At 42.0% G+C, this 14,998-nt stretch overlaps 2 protein-coding genes across 6 annotated transcripts in view; one reads left to right on the forward strand and one right to left on the reverse strand.

The window, feature by feature from the left end:
• The window catches only part of ZNHIT3 (zinc finger HIT-type containing 3), a 72,335-nt gene that overhangs the window by 327 nt on the left and 57,010 nt on the right, over window positions 1–14,998 (forward strand). The window contains exons 1-4 of one of the 5 annotated variants that reach the window (XM_080983277.1): window positions 57–150; window positions 1,007–1,136; window positions 1,743–1,838; window positions 2,318–2,403. The gene's annotated coding sequence lies outside the window, so the exon portion shown is untranslated. Of the gene's footprint in view, window positions 1–56; window positions 151–992; window positions 1,137–1,742; window positions 1,839–2,317; window positions 2,404–14,998 lie in introns of those variants that run through there. The other 4 variants (XM_080983279.1, XM_080983280.1, XM_080983278.1 and 1 more) reach the window with 4 other exon arrangements.
• CA4 (carbonic anhydrase 4) overlaps window positions 7,132–14,998 on the reverse strand; it is a 28,616-nt gene continuing 20,749 nt past the window's right edge. The window contains exons 4-8 of the mRNA XM_080983197.1: window positions 13,192–13,355; window positions 12,083–12,172; window positions 11,730–11,793; window positions 9,993–10,156; window positions 7,132–9,089 (exon numbers count right to left, since the gene is read on the reverse strand). Of these exons, the coding sequence (XP_080839323.1) occupies window positions 8,898–9,089; window positions 9,993–10,156; window positions 11,730–11,793; window positions 12,083–12,172; window positions 13,192–13,355 (674 nt within the window). The 3' untranslated portion in view covers window positions 7,132–8,897. The remainder of the gene's footprint in view (window positions 9,090–9,992; window positions 10,157–11,729; window positions 11,794–12,082; window positions 12,173–13,191; window positions 13,356–14,998) is intronic.

Here is a 14,998-nt window from a genome sequence, read left to right on the forward strand (position 1 = left end):
ACGCCTCACGGCAGCCATTTTGTGTTATGCCACCACTCACTGGACTAGATGGGCTAATGGCCTGGTGCAGCAGGGCTCTTCTTATGATATGATGGGTTGTTCCACACTCTCATGAGAGCCATTATCCACATTTTCCAACCTTCTCTAAACGTATGCTCTTCTTGTCCTCTTATTCTAATTTGTAAAATCTGCAGGCTGCACATATTCTGTCAATTTAAGTTACCATTCTTCTTAAATTGGGCCTCGGTTGTTTTCCATTTTTGGGCTAACTAAACACGGGCCTCAGTAGTGGGATACGTAAATAACCATTTTTGACACCTGGGAATTTCAGTTTGAATTATCCCCAACAGAAAGACTCTGGTTGTTGTTTTTTTGGGGGGGAGTACTTTAAAACATTTTTTTTCAATTCATTATGGATCATTTCCCAATACTCTTTTTTTTTACAACTTTTACAAGTCCGCCACATATGAAAGAACGTTCCTTCAAACTCTTTGCATCTCCAGCCCTTTAATACCACCTGTAAATCATTTTCAAATAGTTCTCCTTCAAAGAACTAACATGCTGTGAACTTCAAATCACTTTTCCAGAGTTTTCCCCCAAAGGTTAATATCTGTATTGTGACATATCTATTGCCCAGTGTGTCACTGAGGCTTTGACAAGCTCATCTTTTGTTTCCCACCCTAGTAACATATTATACATTTTGGACAAAAGTTCTTTTTCGAATTGTGAGCTTTGGTCCAGAAAACCATTTTTTCCTATCTAATTTAAGCATTTCGTGTTACTGATGGTATTGTAACCAATCCATAACATGGCTCCTTACATTTTCAATTGATTTCAGTTTGGGTCCCCGCTCCCCTGTAAAGTACAGCAATTCCCTATAGATTGCCCATTTTCTATCCAAGGCAGGTTGCAGCATTAAGACACAGTAGTAAAAACAGTTTGTTTATTTATTGTATTTTTTTGCAATTTTTTGCAAAAATAGTTGTCATTGTCTCCCATGTTACAGAGGCTTGGCAGGCCTCAAGTGGGACATAGCTCTGGGACCCCAGTTGTCTCTGACTCATTATTCCCATCCATTCTGGAGAACTACGAAACCAGCACCACGGAGGCAAAGAGGTCTGGCAGCCACGGCGAGGGTACTTTTGTGGGGTTTTATTTTTTGGCATGCCTCTTAGGTGGCTGGAATTTCCTGAGGGCACTCCTTGGCGAGAGGGAAGGAGCACCAGGGAGAGGGGTGTGTGCTCAGTTCCACCCGTTGTTGGGTTGAGACTAGTCTTGGGTGGGAGACGGCGTCTTGGGGTAAAACCCAGACTGCTGTTGGGAACAGTACTTTCGTGTGACTGATGGGTAGCAATTTGCCTTGTCATGTACACAGTTCTGTCGGCGAATGTTTTGGCAGGACACCCTTGGGGCGTTCCTACAGTGCATTTTTTGTTGTTGAGTGGTTGCTGGTGGCTGACTGGGAGATAATGGAGCAAATGGTGCTGTGTTTGGGTGTACTGGTGGCAGAATGGGATGAGTGAATTGCATGAGTAGCAGGCGTGGTTTGATTTGTGTAGACATAAGGCCAAATTTGGATGTGATGCCTATGGCGAGTGGTGTCTTTCTGAGGTGGGATATGCCTTGGTGAGAGGGAGGCTGAGGAGAAAAATCCTTGACTATGAAGGTGTTTCAAATGTGCAACTATGTTCTTTTTGGGGGGAGAGCGTATTGATGTTTTATTGCATTGTTTTGTATTGCAGTTTCTCAGTTTCACTGGAGAAAAATATAACAAGAAGCTCATGGTAGGATTCATGGTTCTTCCCTTCCTCACTTAATCCCCAGAACAACCCTGTGAAGTAGGTTAGGCTAAGAGGCAGTGACTGGCCCAAGGTCATCCAGTAAGCATCATGGCCAAGAGAGGATTCGAACCCTGGTCTACACTCTAACCACTACAATAGATAGATGATAGACAATGCGAAAAACTTAGAGATGACATAAAAAAGCCAGAAGAAGGAAGGAGGGAAGTCAACTCTTAGGAGTAAATGTAAATGTAAGGCAATGTGTATATGTATAGTATGTAATCATAAAATCAATAAAGATTATCTTCAAAAAAATTAAAATACAATAGATAGATGATTGATAGATCAATAGATAGATATTTTGTAAACCACTTAAAGACTATATTTAGCAGGAAATAAATATGTGATTTTGTTTTGCTTTGTTCAATTGCTTTTATTATAATTTTAATTCTTTATAAACTACCCTGCAAAGTGGTTGTAGATCAGGATATGATTTCCTAAAATCTACCCTAATTTTTGTGTACATTCTGTTGCAGCTCACTACCCCATTTTCTGCCAAAGAGAAAGACCTGGCAAACAGACCTTCGCTTGGACCCATTCTGAGTAGCAGCCGCTTCCTAAGGTAGGGACTATGCTTTGCAAAATGGTTACTTGCTGAGAGACATTTAATGAGAACTAGCCATTTGAGGCTTCATAGGAACCTGCCTTATACTGTGTCAGACCATTGGTCCATCTAGCCCAGTATTGTCTACCCTGAGTGGTCAGCAACTCTCCATGGTTTCAGCGAGGGATTCCCTCCCATCCCTACTGGGATTAAACCATGGACCTTTTGCATGCAAAGCAACTGAGCTATGGAAACTCTGGCTTGTGGGCTGAGCCAGAGTATCATCATTTATTTGTCCCTTGAACCAGTGAGCCAGAGATGTCAACAATTTCTCCTGTATTGTGTTTGGATTGTCTGCTCTGGAAAAAAGAATGGAGTGGTAACTATAAGGGCTATTGTCTTCCGTGCTAACTTGCTCCATCTTATAATGAATTTTAAGAAATGCTTCTTGGCTTGCTATTTCACTCTCCCACTGGGAGAACATCCTGTACTCAAAGTGGCCAATCAGGTGCCTATAGCAGGACTTGAGTGCAACAGCAACTGCATTCAGAGTCAAGCTGCCTCCAACAGTTAGCCATTGACTCTGGCCTAGGTGAAGGAATAGGCTAATGCGGTATAAGTCATCTTCTTAAGTCTGTCTTATTTTTCATTCATCGGTTAGGGAGAGTTTATTCACCCCTGCCCATCTTGAAAAGTTGCCTTCCCTGTGAATATAAATATGTAAATTTGTCTTCCTTTTGTGTTATGTTTGTATATTAATGTGGAAGTCCTCCGGGGAAACACCTACAGGAAGCAAGGGCTGACACACGCACGCCAACCTAAACTGGGAAGGCCCAAATTGGCGCCATTTCAATGGCCAAGGAGAGGAAGTTTATTTCTGATAAAATAAACGACCAGCCCTGAACCCTTAAAGCTGGGCTCCCCGGTCTGTTGGTTGAAGTCTAAACATACTTTTCTGCGGAATGGCTCCACATGTGTCTGTCGCCTACTTGGGAGAAAGGCACAAGTCCAACATCAACAACAGCCGTTCATTATTTGCCTAGGCATTCGCCAGGCCTCCTCTGCTGCATTGCCCCTTGTTGGTTTATATGTCCTTAAGAAAATCCCATTCAAAGGTCAAGAATTCTCTCCCCCCCCCCCCCAACAACTACTACAATGGGTAGATTCAATTCTGATTATTGGGCCTATTTTACACTGTACTTAATCTGCATTATTTATTTATTTATTTATTTATTTATCTATCACATTGGTGGGAACAGAGGAAACTGCCGTATACCTAGCCAGACCAATGGTTCATCTAGCTTAGTAATGTCCACACTGACTGGCAGTAGCTCTCCGGGGCTTCAGGCAAGGGTCCCTCCCAGTCCAGGGATTGAACCAAGGACCGTCTTCTTGCAAGGCAAATGCTCTGCCACTGAGCTATGAAATCTCCACAGTGCAGGCTGGGCTAGGTTTTTAAAATAATGATAATGATGATGATTAGCATTAGCATTTATTTGTTGCCTTCTGTATAAAATGTCTCAGTGACTTAAAATTGTATTTTTAAAAAAACAACTTGCAGTCATAAGACATTTAGACATGCTGAGTGAGGCCTGAAAGCTTTGTTAAGTTTAAGAGGCCCTGTTGAATAGCCAAATAACTCTGTAAATGCTGGACCTCACCTGTCACCAGGGCTGCTTAAGAACATAAGAAGGGTCCTGCTGAATCAGGCCAATGGCCCATCTAGTCCAGCATCCTGTTCTCACAATGGTCAGTGAGATGCCCAAGGGAAACCTGCAAGCGGGATCTCAGCTCAAGAGCGCTCCCCACTTTGCTGCGCTTTCTAACAACTGCTATTATCTTCCATGAATTTGTCCAGTCCTCTTTTAAAGCCATCCAAGTTGGTAGGCATCACTGCCTCCCGTGGGGGTGAGTTCCATAGTTTAACTATGTGCCGTGTGAAGGAGGACTTCCTAACGCCCAACACTCAGCTTCAGTGGATGTCAACAACAACAACAACAACAACAATTTTATTATTTATCCACTCTCTGCATGCTGTGCCTAATTTTATAAACTTCTGTCATTCCAGCTCTTACTCTCTTTTCACTAAACTAAAGAGTCCCAAAGGTGACAAACCTTCCTCATAGGAAAGGTTTCAAGCATATATTGTTTGACAGCTTATGGACACCTGACCTAATGAAAATTTGATCTAAATTATGGTTATTTCTGCACAGATTCATAAATGCAATCTGACAAATAATTGTGTAGTTATTAAGTATCATCTTGTCACAGCAGAATGATAATGTCTATTTTAGGGTCTGTGTCCCCTGTTTCCCTTTGAAAAAACCCCCACACAATTTATGCAAAACTTGAAAAAATGTGTTTAGAGGCACCTGAGGCCCTAAACTGTAGCTTATGTGGTCCATGCCCAAATCCAGCACTGCCTGTGAACCTGAAGAACTTCTGCCAGTCAGTGTTAACAGTACTGAGTTGGATGGGACCAGTGGCCTGATTTGTGTAAAGGCAACTTCCTATGTTCCTAAGACCATCTCTTACAACAGGTATGAGGATGTTGCCCACCAGATGTTGTAGAACCACAACTCCATCAGCCCCAGCCAGCATAGCCAAGTGCAATTGCAGAATCTGGGATGTGATGGAGAAGACATAGCCTTTCAACTCCTTGCATTGCTTTTCACCCCTTCCTGTGAACATAAATGACACCATTTATGCCAGAGGTGTCAACCAAAAGCACCCATCATCTCTGACCCTGCCTTGGCTATGCTGGCTGGGGCTCTTGGTTTGTTCCAGTTTGCTCACCAAGAGACACTGTTTGCCCCTCTTCTTTGTCCAGAATGGGAGGGAGGGCATCCAATGAAATGTAGGCATGTTTCAAGGGATGTGTTCATTGTAGGACAGGCCGAGCCAGTGCAAACAGTAATTGAATGTTTTGACGAATGATTTGCTCTGCCAAAGCCAGTGGTTCTTTTATGGATTCAGATAGTCAATAAAGTTGCTCTTTATCAGGTTTTATTCATAGAGTGAGGCAAACAAAGAACAAAGCAAGTAAATGCAGTTATATTATTATCTCCTTATTGGTGGGGCTGCCAATGAGAGCTGCCCACTTGGCACTGTCCCGTAACAGGGCCTTTTCAGTTGTGGTTATATTAATTCCTGCAAGGACAGATTGCAAGAGGATAATAATGAAGCAATGCTAGGTCCTGACCTTCTAGGCCTTATGCTGGGGCATTAAAAGGAGGGTGTTGCTGGACCTCACTCTCATTCCTTGCTATAACAATTTCCTTCCCCATATGTGAGCAGAAAGAGCAAAGAGTCTTGCACGTTGTGGATCTTTGAAATGATATTTACTGACATTTCACAGGTACTAGGTACTGGGTGGCATGCCAGCACCCATGGTTGTCACATTGATGGTGCCTGCTTTAAGGTGATAAGAATTACTAGATAAGCTGGACACATTTGGACACAAAATTCTACCCCTAAGAGGTGTCTGGTTGGCTACTCAGGGAAGCAGGCCTTTAGTATGACCGAAGAAGAAAATTTCTGAAATTGTATTGTGTTAAGCAGGTTGCTGCCTTCCATTGTGACTCCTTGGCTTGACAAGAGTCTCCATGAAATAGTACAACCTCCCCTTTTCCGTGTGCATGGCTTGGGTTGCTAATTTAATGGGAGAAATGGAGGCACTCCAGATGACAAATAGCTACGTTCATCAGTGCACCTCCCTGGAGTCGGCCTCCAAAACGCATTACATAGCAGCAAATTATTCTGTCATAACTGCTTTGCAAAAGGAGAGGAAAACAAAAGCTCTCGCTTGAATTGTTTCTTGTGTGTGCATGTGTAAAGGGGGAAGGAGACATTGATGACAGTCCAACACCCATCGCTGTAGCTTTGATTTACCACGTAGCTGTGGTGAAGAATCCTATAATTAGAGCAATAAGAAATGGCAGCTGGAATGCAACAAACAGCTTCTTGAACACCCAGCCTCTTCTGCGCGGTTTTGTTCGGGTTGGTTGTTCAGCTGAAGGCAATCTGGAATTCTTCTCACTCCCGGCTGCCCCAGAGAGATGGGGAACCTTTTTTAGGCCAAAAGCTGCATCCCCATCTGGGCAACCTTCCAGTGATGGGCAAGGCCAGAGACAAAAGTGAGTAGAGCCATGAATGTTAATGTTGCCTTTGTAAAGCAGGCTACACTCACATACCCTTTTCTATTCTCCATCCAGACAAGTGACAGGCATGATCAGAGAGTTCAGGCAGGCTAAAGCACTCAAGGAGGATGTGGAGCAAGGCCAGTGAGCCTTGGTATGGCTTGGCAACAGAAGGTGTGGCTGAAGAGAGTCCCCAGGGCCAGATAGAGGGGCCTGGGCCTGAGGTTCCCCATCCCTGATCTTAGGATACAGGGAGAGGTCTTTAAGGATGGATTGTGGAGGCCATTGGTCAGTATACACAATGGATTTTCATTTGATGAGTCTGGAGGTGCAATGAGGCTGGTGTCAAAGATTGGCATTGCTGGAGACCCACGACCAACCTGGAACCCCACGATGCTACTTCTCCTTCTTGCTGTCACCACACATTCACCTGTCCCCCCCTGTTGTTGCCCACAGCAGTCATTCCACAGGCCATAGGAAAGGAAGGTGGGACTTCCAAGTCTCACCGCTGGCTCTCCTGAAAGAACAGCCGCTATGTTATGGCAGGAAAAGCTCCACGGGACACCTATGGGTGAACAGGAATGTAAAGGGAGGAAATCAGGCAGCCTTGTTCAGTGTCAGACTTTTATTTGTTTTATTCCTCAACCCGAACAAAATCTCCTTAAATAATATAAGAACACATATATAGGGCTATATACATACTCAGAGGAAACTCACTGAAATTAATGCACACAATTACAGTGGTACCTCACAAGACAAATGCCTCGGAAGACGAAAAACTCGCAAGACGAAAGAGTTTTTCGTTTTTTGAGTTGCTTCGCAAGACGGATTTCCCTATGGGCTTGCTTCGCAAGATGAAAAACGAAAAAAAACGAAAACGTCTTGCAAGTTTGTTTCCTTTTTCTTAAAACCGTTAATACCCAGGGTGACTTCAAGGAGCAACTCATAGCATGCGGTGTGGTAGCCTTTTTTGAGGTTTTTGAAGACTTTGGTGATTTTGAAGACTTTGGGAAACCGTGCTTCGCAAGACGAAAAAAATCGCAGAACGAATTAATTTCATCTTGCGAGGCACCACTGTAACTTAAGTCCATTATATTCAGTGCGTCTACTCCAAGTAGCACTTAGTTGGCTACAACCCACAGTACTGTGTGTTGACTTTGAATATATAAATATTTCCATATTATTATTTATCTCTATCTCATACACTTTTCTTGGCCTTTATTAAAGCTTTTGACAATTAAGTGGGTAAAGTACAAGTAAGAAAACCATTTGTCTGCTTGTAAAGCTGCGGTGAAGCTCCAGTGCCTTGGCATTTAAGAAGATAGTGACTACAAAACAGGTGTGTTGCAGCACCACCCTTTACCTCAAAGTCAAAGCATGACTTGGCGTTCCTGGTATACAAAGCCCTGGAAAGGGTCAGTGGTGATTGCTGATGGTCACATTCAGATATTATGCTAAACCCTCCTTACCCCACCCTTGAGTCTCCAGATGCCGCTGGACTCCAGTTCCCATCAGCCCCAGCCAGAACTATCCAACGGTTGAGGGATGATGGGAGTTTTGGTCCAACAACATGGTGACCAAAGGTTGGGGGCTGGGCTAAACTATTGTTTTCATGACAAGAATGAGCTGCATCATGTTTCTACACTCCCCTCTTTTCCTCCCTCATGGTCATGGGGAGCAGATTAGAAGTTTTTGCTTCTGGTTTTTATTTACCACAGTTTAAGATGTTAACGTTAACTATGTTAATGTTAAACATGCCAGCTTCATAACCTATAGTTTCAAACTTATGGTTTCAAACAAACAAGAGTTAACTACTGGTCTGGATAACAGAAGCAGAAACTTCCAAACTCCTCCTTGCTGCTGCTCTTTCTTGTCACACTAAACTATGGTTTAATGAGACATTCATACATGGCCAATGTCACATTGCATTGAAGCAAGGTCAAGCTTAGTTTCTTTGTGTTAACCAAAGGTCATCAGAAATTTTCATATCACAAAGTGACTGTTCCATATGATTGTTAAAGATTCAGTAAAATGCCAGTTCTTGTACACTAGCTACTGTTGCAAGGCAATAATACAGATTATTTAGGCGCTTTACAAATCAGTCTCCAACATGCCTGCCGTGCTTAGTCACATAATCAGTTGGATTAATCAGTTAGGAATCTTTCAATCAATTCAAAGAAGTGGTCTCAAATTAGTTTTTAGCCTTATGATAGGTGGCTATTGCTCCTGCTTGATGGAAGCCAGTGAGGTGGCAGGCTCTTCTGATCAGCAGAATCCCCCGTTGGTGGGTGAGGATCAGCTGCACATGAACCAAGCATGTTTTAAGATTGGGGGCTTTGCAATTAAGAACCCCTTTAAAAACTGCCCAACCCTTCACTGAATGAGAGTGAGAGCGAAGTATGTTGCTGTTGGTATTAGCAGCAATATTTTTCCTGGAGCGAGAAGTGCATTTGAGTCTGACTTGTAGACAATTCGTTCACCAACAGGCTGCGTGGGTCGAAAGTTATCCACCATTGGCCACTCTTTGTCTGTGTCAAAATAGAGCTTCATCCAGAATTCTTGGATCTGTGGAGTAACCAGAAAAATGAAACATTATTAGAAAAATGAAAAACAAAACAATGGAACTAGCATTACAATCCTAACCCCACTTACCCAGGAGAAAGCACCACTGAATTCAATAGGATTTCCTTCTGAATAGATATGGTTATGTTTGAATTAATAATAGTAGTAGTAGTAGTAATAATAATAATAATAATAATAATAATAATAATAATAGCTGTTTCATGTTATAAAGCCCATGAAACGGTGTACCAGGGTAAAAGCAGAATGAAACACAGGAACACAAATTCTGAGAAAAGAAGAATGAGTTCAATAAACTAAAGCAATAAAACCATTCAAATAAACTCTAAAACCAATGAAAACACTCCATCAACTTCAAAACTGATCTTCTATAAATGTCTGGGTTACACCTCTGCGGAAAGCTTCTGAAATAGCAACATATTTAGTAGGTGCCTAAACATCATCATGCCATGTGCCTGTCTCATTTTGGCTGGTAAATTGGGATAAAGGGGTGCCATCCTAATCCAGCCTGCATTGATCCCAGCATTCATAGCAAAAGCCTTCCTCAACTTCCTCAACTTTTCTTTCCCTTTTCCTGAATAAAAAGAAGTACTCGCCCTGGGATGAAACCCAGTGCCACCTTGCGGGACTATTCATTTCTATAGCCAAAATTCTGAAAGAGAGAGCCCAAGAGAGGGCATTAGGATTAAGTGGACAGCATTAAACTGCATTGAAGTGCATCCTGCACAGCTGTTGCCTACTAGCACAATGGCTCTGTTAAATTGCCCCAAAATAATTAAAGAAACAGTAATTCTGAAGAAGTGATTAAGTGAACTGATTGATGAGGCTTAAGCATGTTAGGGTTGAATATGCCTTTTATAACGCCCCGTCTCTTGTGTTTTGTCTCACCTGCCGGAGACTAAGTTCAATAGGTGTCTCAAACAAAGTCCAGGTGACTCCCTCATTGCATCCAGGTGTGGTCAGTGAGCCGGTGTACCGATAAAAGCTGTCAAGGGCTGACTTTTTAGGAATGAGGGCTTCCAGGCACAAAGCCCCCATTTCAGTTTCGTTGCCTAGAGAGATCAGAGAGGAGTTATTGTTTCGTGCAAGGCACATCTTTCTGATCGTCACTCTGGCAATTGCCTTCAGTTCTGTAAGTTTATTGATGCTGATGTCTTTCAAAAGCAGTTTAAGGAAGACTGTAAGAAAAGCCCTGTGAGATAAGCCCTGTGGGTGGCAGACTACATGCCTCTTAGGAAACCCACAAGGTAGACTCAAGGGCCCTAGCCCCCACTGTCTGCTCTTTCCCCCAGCAACTGGAATTCAAATGATTACTGTATCTTTTCCTTGTTAGGAGTGGTATTTCTGAGGATCTCTTGAGATGCATGAGCAGTAACGGATGGGGGAGAAATTTGATTTATTTCGCATTTTAAGCTGAAGCGATCACATTTGCCCTATTCTGAAGCAATACAAGAACTGAAACACAGCCATCCTTCGGAATTCGCAGTAATCCAAATTTTGTGACGCAGTTCTCTGACTCAACAAAAATACATAGAAAAGTACATAAAAATGAGTATGCTAGTTAAGATAGCATACAAAAGTGCTCTGCATTAAGATAAAATGCTTGCAGAATAGTGTACGTTAGCCAAAACTGCATACAAAAATGTATTTCTTAGCCGAACTTTGCATGTATCCTGTATATCTGCATCTTGCTATAGAAAATGCGAAGAACTGTATTTAAGATTGGCAAAATGAAACACTGAGAATACAGTAACTGAAATGGACAGAACCATCCATCCGTAATCAGCCATGCACATGAGAAGGTGCTTAAGGCCATGATGAAGCTGGAGAGAGACTAGTTCAGTGGTAAAACACCTGCTTTGCATGCAACAGGTCCCAGGTTCAATCCCTGCTATCTCCAGTTTGTTTTTTAAAAAGATAACTGAAGTGAACATGATAGGAATGACCTTTGCCTGAGATTCTGGAGGACCCAGTAAGCTGCCATTGGTCTATCTAGTTCATTCAGTATCGTCTGCAGACCATGGATCGAGGAACTTTTTTTCATTTCCTTCTGGGAAACTTTCTGCCAGAGCATGCAGTGCAAAATGGGTAGGGCAATTAAAGTACAATTTTATTATGTGCACAATAGGCTACTTTCTGCATACCCTTTTACAGCCTTCTGCATTCTCCATCCAGACAAACAAAACAAAACCCCAACATCATTAGAGTTCAAAGAACACACTCCAGCCAGGCAAAAGCATTTTTGGTTTGAATCAAGGCCAGTGAGCGGCAAGTCTTCTATAGAGTAAATAGCACTGGGCTCAATGCATCAATGATCAGAACGTGTGGAGGGAAGTGTCCTTATGTATTTACATCTCCCTGTGATGCTATTATTATTATATTTTATTTTATTTCACTGTAAGGTCCCGGGGCAGCTTGCAACAACGAAAACAATGTTAAAAACAGTTTATAACAACTTACAATCAGAAAAATAAGGTGAATCCTAGAAAACATATCCCTCAGGAACTAAAAGGCAGACTAAAGTCAAGTATAGAGTAAACATGAAGTTTTCTGACCTTGTTTATGGATCAAAGAGTTGAGTGTTTCTGCTGCTGTTTTAAAGAGAAAGTTTCCATTAAGTCTTACCGTTGAAAGGAATGTCTTTTAACTTTGAAATGAAAGGTTCGTAGAACTCATTTTCGTTGCCATCCTGAAATAAGACATTTTTTTAAAAAAGGTACAATTTTAATGCCCCCTTTTAACTCTGTACTATTTTCTAGAGCATGGATTGCGGGAAGGGGGACCGTTTTTCTGCCCAATGACCACTTTCCCTTCTGGGCAATCTCCCAAGAGCCACATGTCAGCATTTCCCCCATGGATAGTAGAAATTTATCTTGCAAACATACCAGAAAGTGTGAAATGGCCCCCATGATTCTTACAGCCCAAGCCAATTCTAGTTGCTTTGCCAGTTTTAAAGTGAACCCAAATCCCTTCCATACCTTTATAAAGAAGCCCAGCACTGCTACGCCGTTTTTGGAGAGCGCTTCCTGTATAGTTTGAAAGTTTTCCTTGATGTGGACGATATGAAGCTATGGGGGGAGGCAGGTGGAGAGAGACTGAGACCTTTTTCTACAGTACTGTGCTTACAAATGTTAAACTTTTAAAGAAGAAACAAGAAAACTAAGAATGAACATTGATAAGGATAAAACCTTACACAAAGGAAAATATATCGGTACATATATTTTGCACATAAGCCATATACAATATAAGTGAGGTTACTTGTATATTATCTGAAACAAACTTTCAGATCTGGAAGCAAGAGACTCTGAGTAGACCCATTGATAGGCAATGCAGGTAGGGTGTCAGACTAGGACCTGGGAGACCAGAATTCAAATCCCCATGCAGCCATGAAGCCCATTGGATTGTCACCTTGGTACAGTCACTCTCTCTTAGCCTGACATACCTCACAGGGTTGTCGTGAGGATAAAACAAGGAAGGGGCGAAGTGTTTACACTGCCTTGAGCTCCTTGGAGAAAAGGTGAGATACTACTACTACTAATAATAATATTAATATTAATAGGAAGAAGAAGAAGGTTGCATGCATCTTAAGAGTAGATACACTGAAATTCATGGACCTGTGTTTGACATGACCGTTAATTTCATCTGGTCTAATCTGACATTAGCCATACTTAGATATCACCCTAAGATTACAAAACTTTAAACAAGGAGATCAATGACTAATAAAACTATTCTGGTTTTGTTGGTTGGTTGGTTGGTTGGTTGGTCTGTTTCTCCCATTCCATTCTTATATAAGTTTGCAAGTTTGCCCAGTTCCCATACCAGTGCAACATTAATTCAGTTTTCAAATTCAGTATTTAAGCTTCTCCAATGCATAGCAAGGATGCTAAAAAATTTTGTTGTATGTGTGAATGCTCCATGCAAGCTGCCTCAAGTGCACACTTGGCACATTTGTCCAGAACAATCCCTACGGTGGAAGTGAGTGGGGAAGGCTTTCTTTGTGGGTGTCAGCAGAGCTGTGGAATTGGGGCCCTGGGCCAAGAGTTTACTGGACATGTTGCAAATCCCTGCACGCCTTTTTTGTTTTTACCTCCATGGCATATCTCTCCCCGTCAATGCTGTGCTCCGATCCAGGGCTCACCCTGCTTTTCTTCCCCTCGCTGTCTCCCCAGTGGAAGTGGAACTGCACCGCCTTGTATTTCCCCTGGAGGCCACCTGACTCGATCTTTGCTGTCCCATCAAGCTGCACTTGGACTGAGGGAAGCACAAAAGAAGTGCCCTTTCAGGTCATTCATTATTTCAAAAACATGTTATCATTATAAACCGGGGGTTGCGGGGGAACCTCCACCCCACAGACCTCCTTTGCCCCCACTAGGCCATTTTAGCCAAGCCATGCCCAGATGCCACACACCAGAGGTCTCTGTTTCTCATATTTTCTCTGTTTTCTAATATTTTCTTTTTTTAAAAGAAATGTGTCTTTTATTGGTTTCATATAAAACAAATACACTGGTGACAATGAACAAATGACACTCACATCCCACTCAGTCATGACTTCTTTGTTTTCAATGTGAATATACCAATTATATAAAATTTTTGTTAACCCAGAGTATCTTTCCAGAGTGACCTGTGTGGAGCAAGTAGTTGGTAACTATGTTACTTCGCTGAAGCATACTTTACAATGCTATACCACATCAAAGTTATCAGTTTTAGTAATATTACTACATGCCTTCCTTCGTGAAGTCTTTCCATCAAAGCGACAAACCATAGCTGTTAGTACCAAGTTTCAAACGCATTAGCAATGGGGTCTTTCCAAAATATTGCAGCAGTCAATCTTGCAGCTCATTTTTCTAATATTAAATTCAGTTGTCCCAATTTCTGCAGCAATTTGGGGTTTTAAACAAAATCCTCACAAAAATTAATCAACATTTTAGTGCTTGCAGTTTTCACTGGCATACATAGTTTTTTTTTCTAACTTTCCCTAATGCATGTTTGTATGTTTTTTTCATGAAGATATTCACTTTGCACATTAAATAAATGTGTTTGTGTCAACATTGGTTGAAGAACTGCATCATAAAATTTGGATGAGTCTCGTGCTCTACAGATGGATACGTGTGAATTTGAAAGGACAGCTGTGTTTCAATTAGCACAATGTTTTTAGAAAGTGTGAAGTTCTTTTTAATACAGAGACTCCTAAAAAGTGCCAGTGGCAACAACTCTTCTCTTTCATATAAGAGTAGTGATGGGGGATAAATTCAGTTCAGTTTATTGTAATATTCTTGTTACAATTAATAATTCTTGTTATTTGCTGCTATTACTACTACTACTACTACTACTACTACTACTACTACTACCAGCAGCAGTGGGTCTCAGGGCAGGTTACATCAATTTAAAATCCAGAATGAAAACATTTAAAAGAAACCACACTCACAGGAATAGGGTGGGATGAACTTACCATATCTGCACTTTCTGAAAGAGTGTTCGGATGTATTAGGAGGAATATGTGCATATCAGGAGAAACTCACATTAAAATGTTGGTGAAATTCCAGGGGGACTTTTTTAAAAAACAACAACAACCTCCAACTGATGGGGATATGTGGAGAACCAAGCTTAAGCTTGAAACGGAGAGAAGCCAAAATTGGCAGGTACCCCCATTCCTCCATAGGAGGAAATGACTCCTGAGAGAGGATGGCTGCCATGGCCACCTGCATCTCCTAAAAGAGAAGTGGTCAACCTGTGGCCCTCCAGATGTTCCCATCTTCCCTGGTCATGGGCCATATTGGCCAGGGCCAGCCCAAGACATCTTTGCACCTGAGGTAACCTTCAGAATGGTGCTCCCCTCCCCTCCAATGAAGAAGGGGTGAGTGAAGATCTACATCGAGCACAAGGGCGATGGGGAA

Source organism: Podarcis pityusensis (genome assembly GCF_964106645.2).
Source record: "Podarcis pityusensis genome assembly, chromosome: 15".
Taxonomy (NCBI): domain Eukaryota; kingdom Metazoa; phylum Chordata; class Lepidosauria; order Squamata; family Lacertidae; genus Podarcis; species Podarcis pityusensis.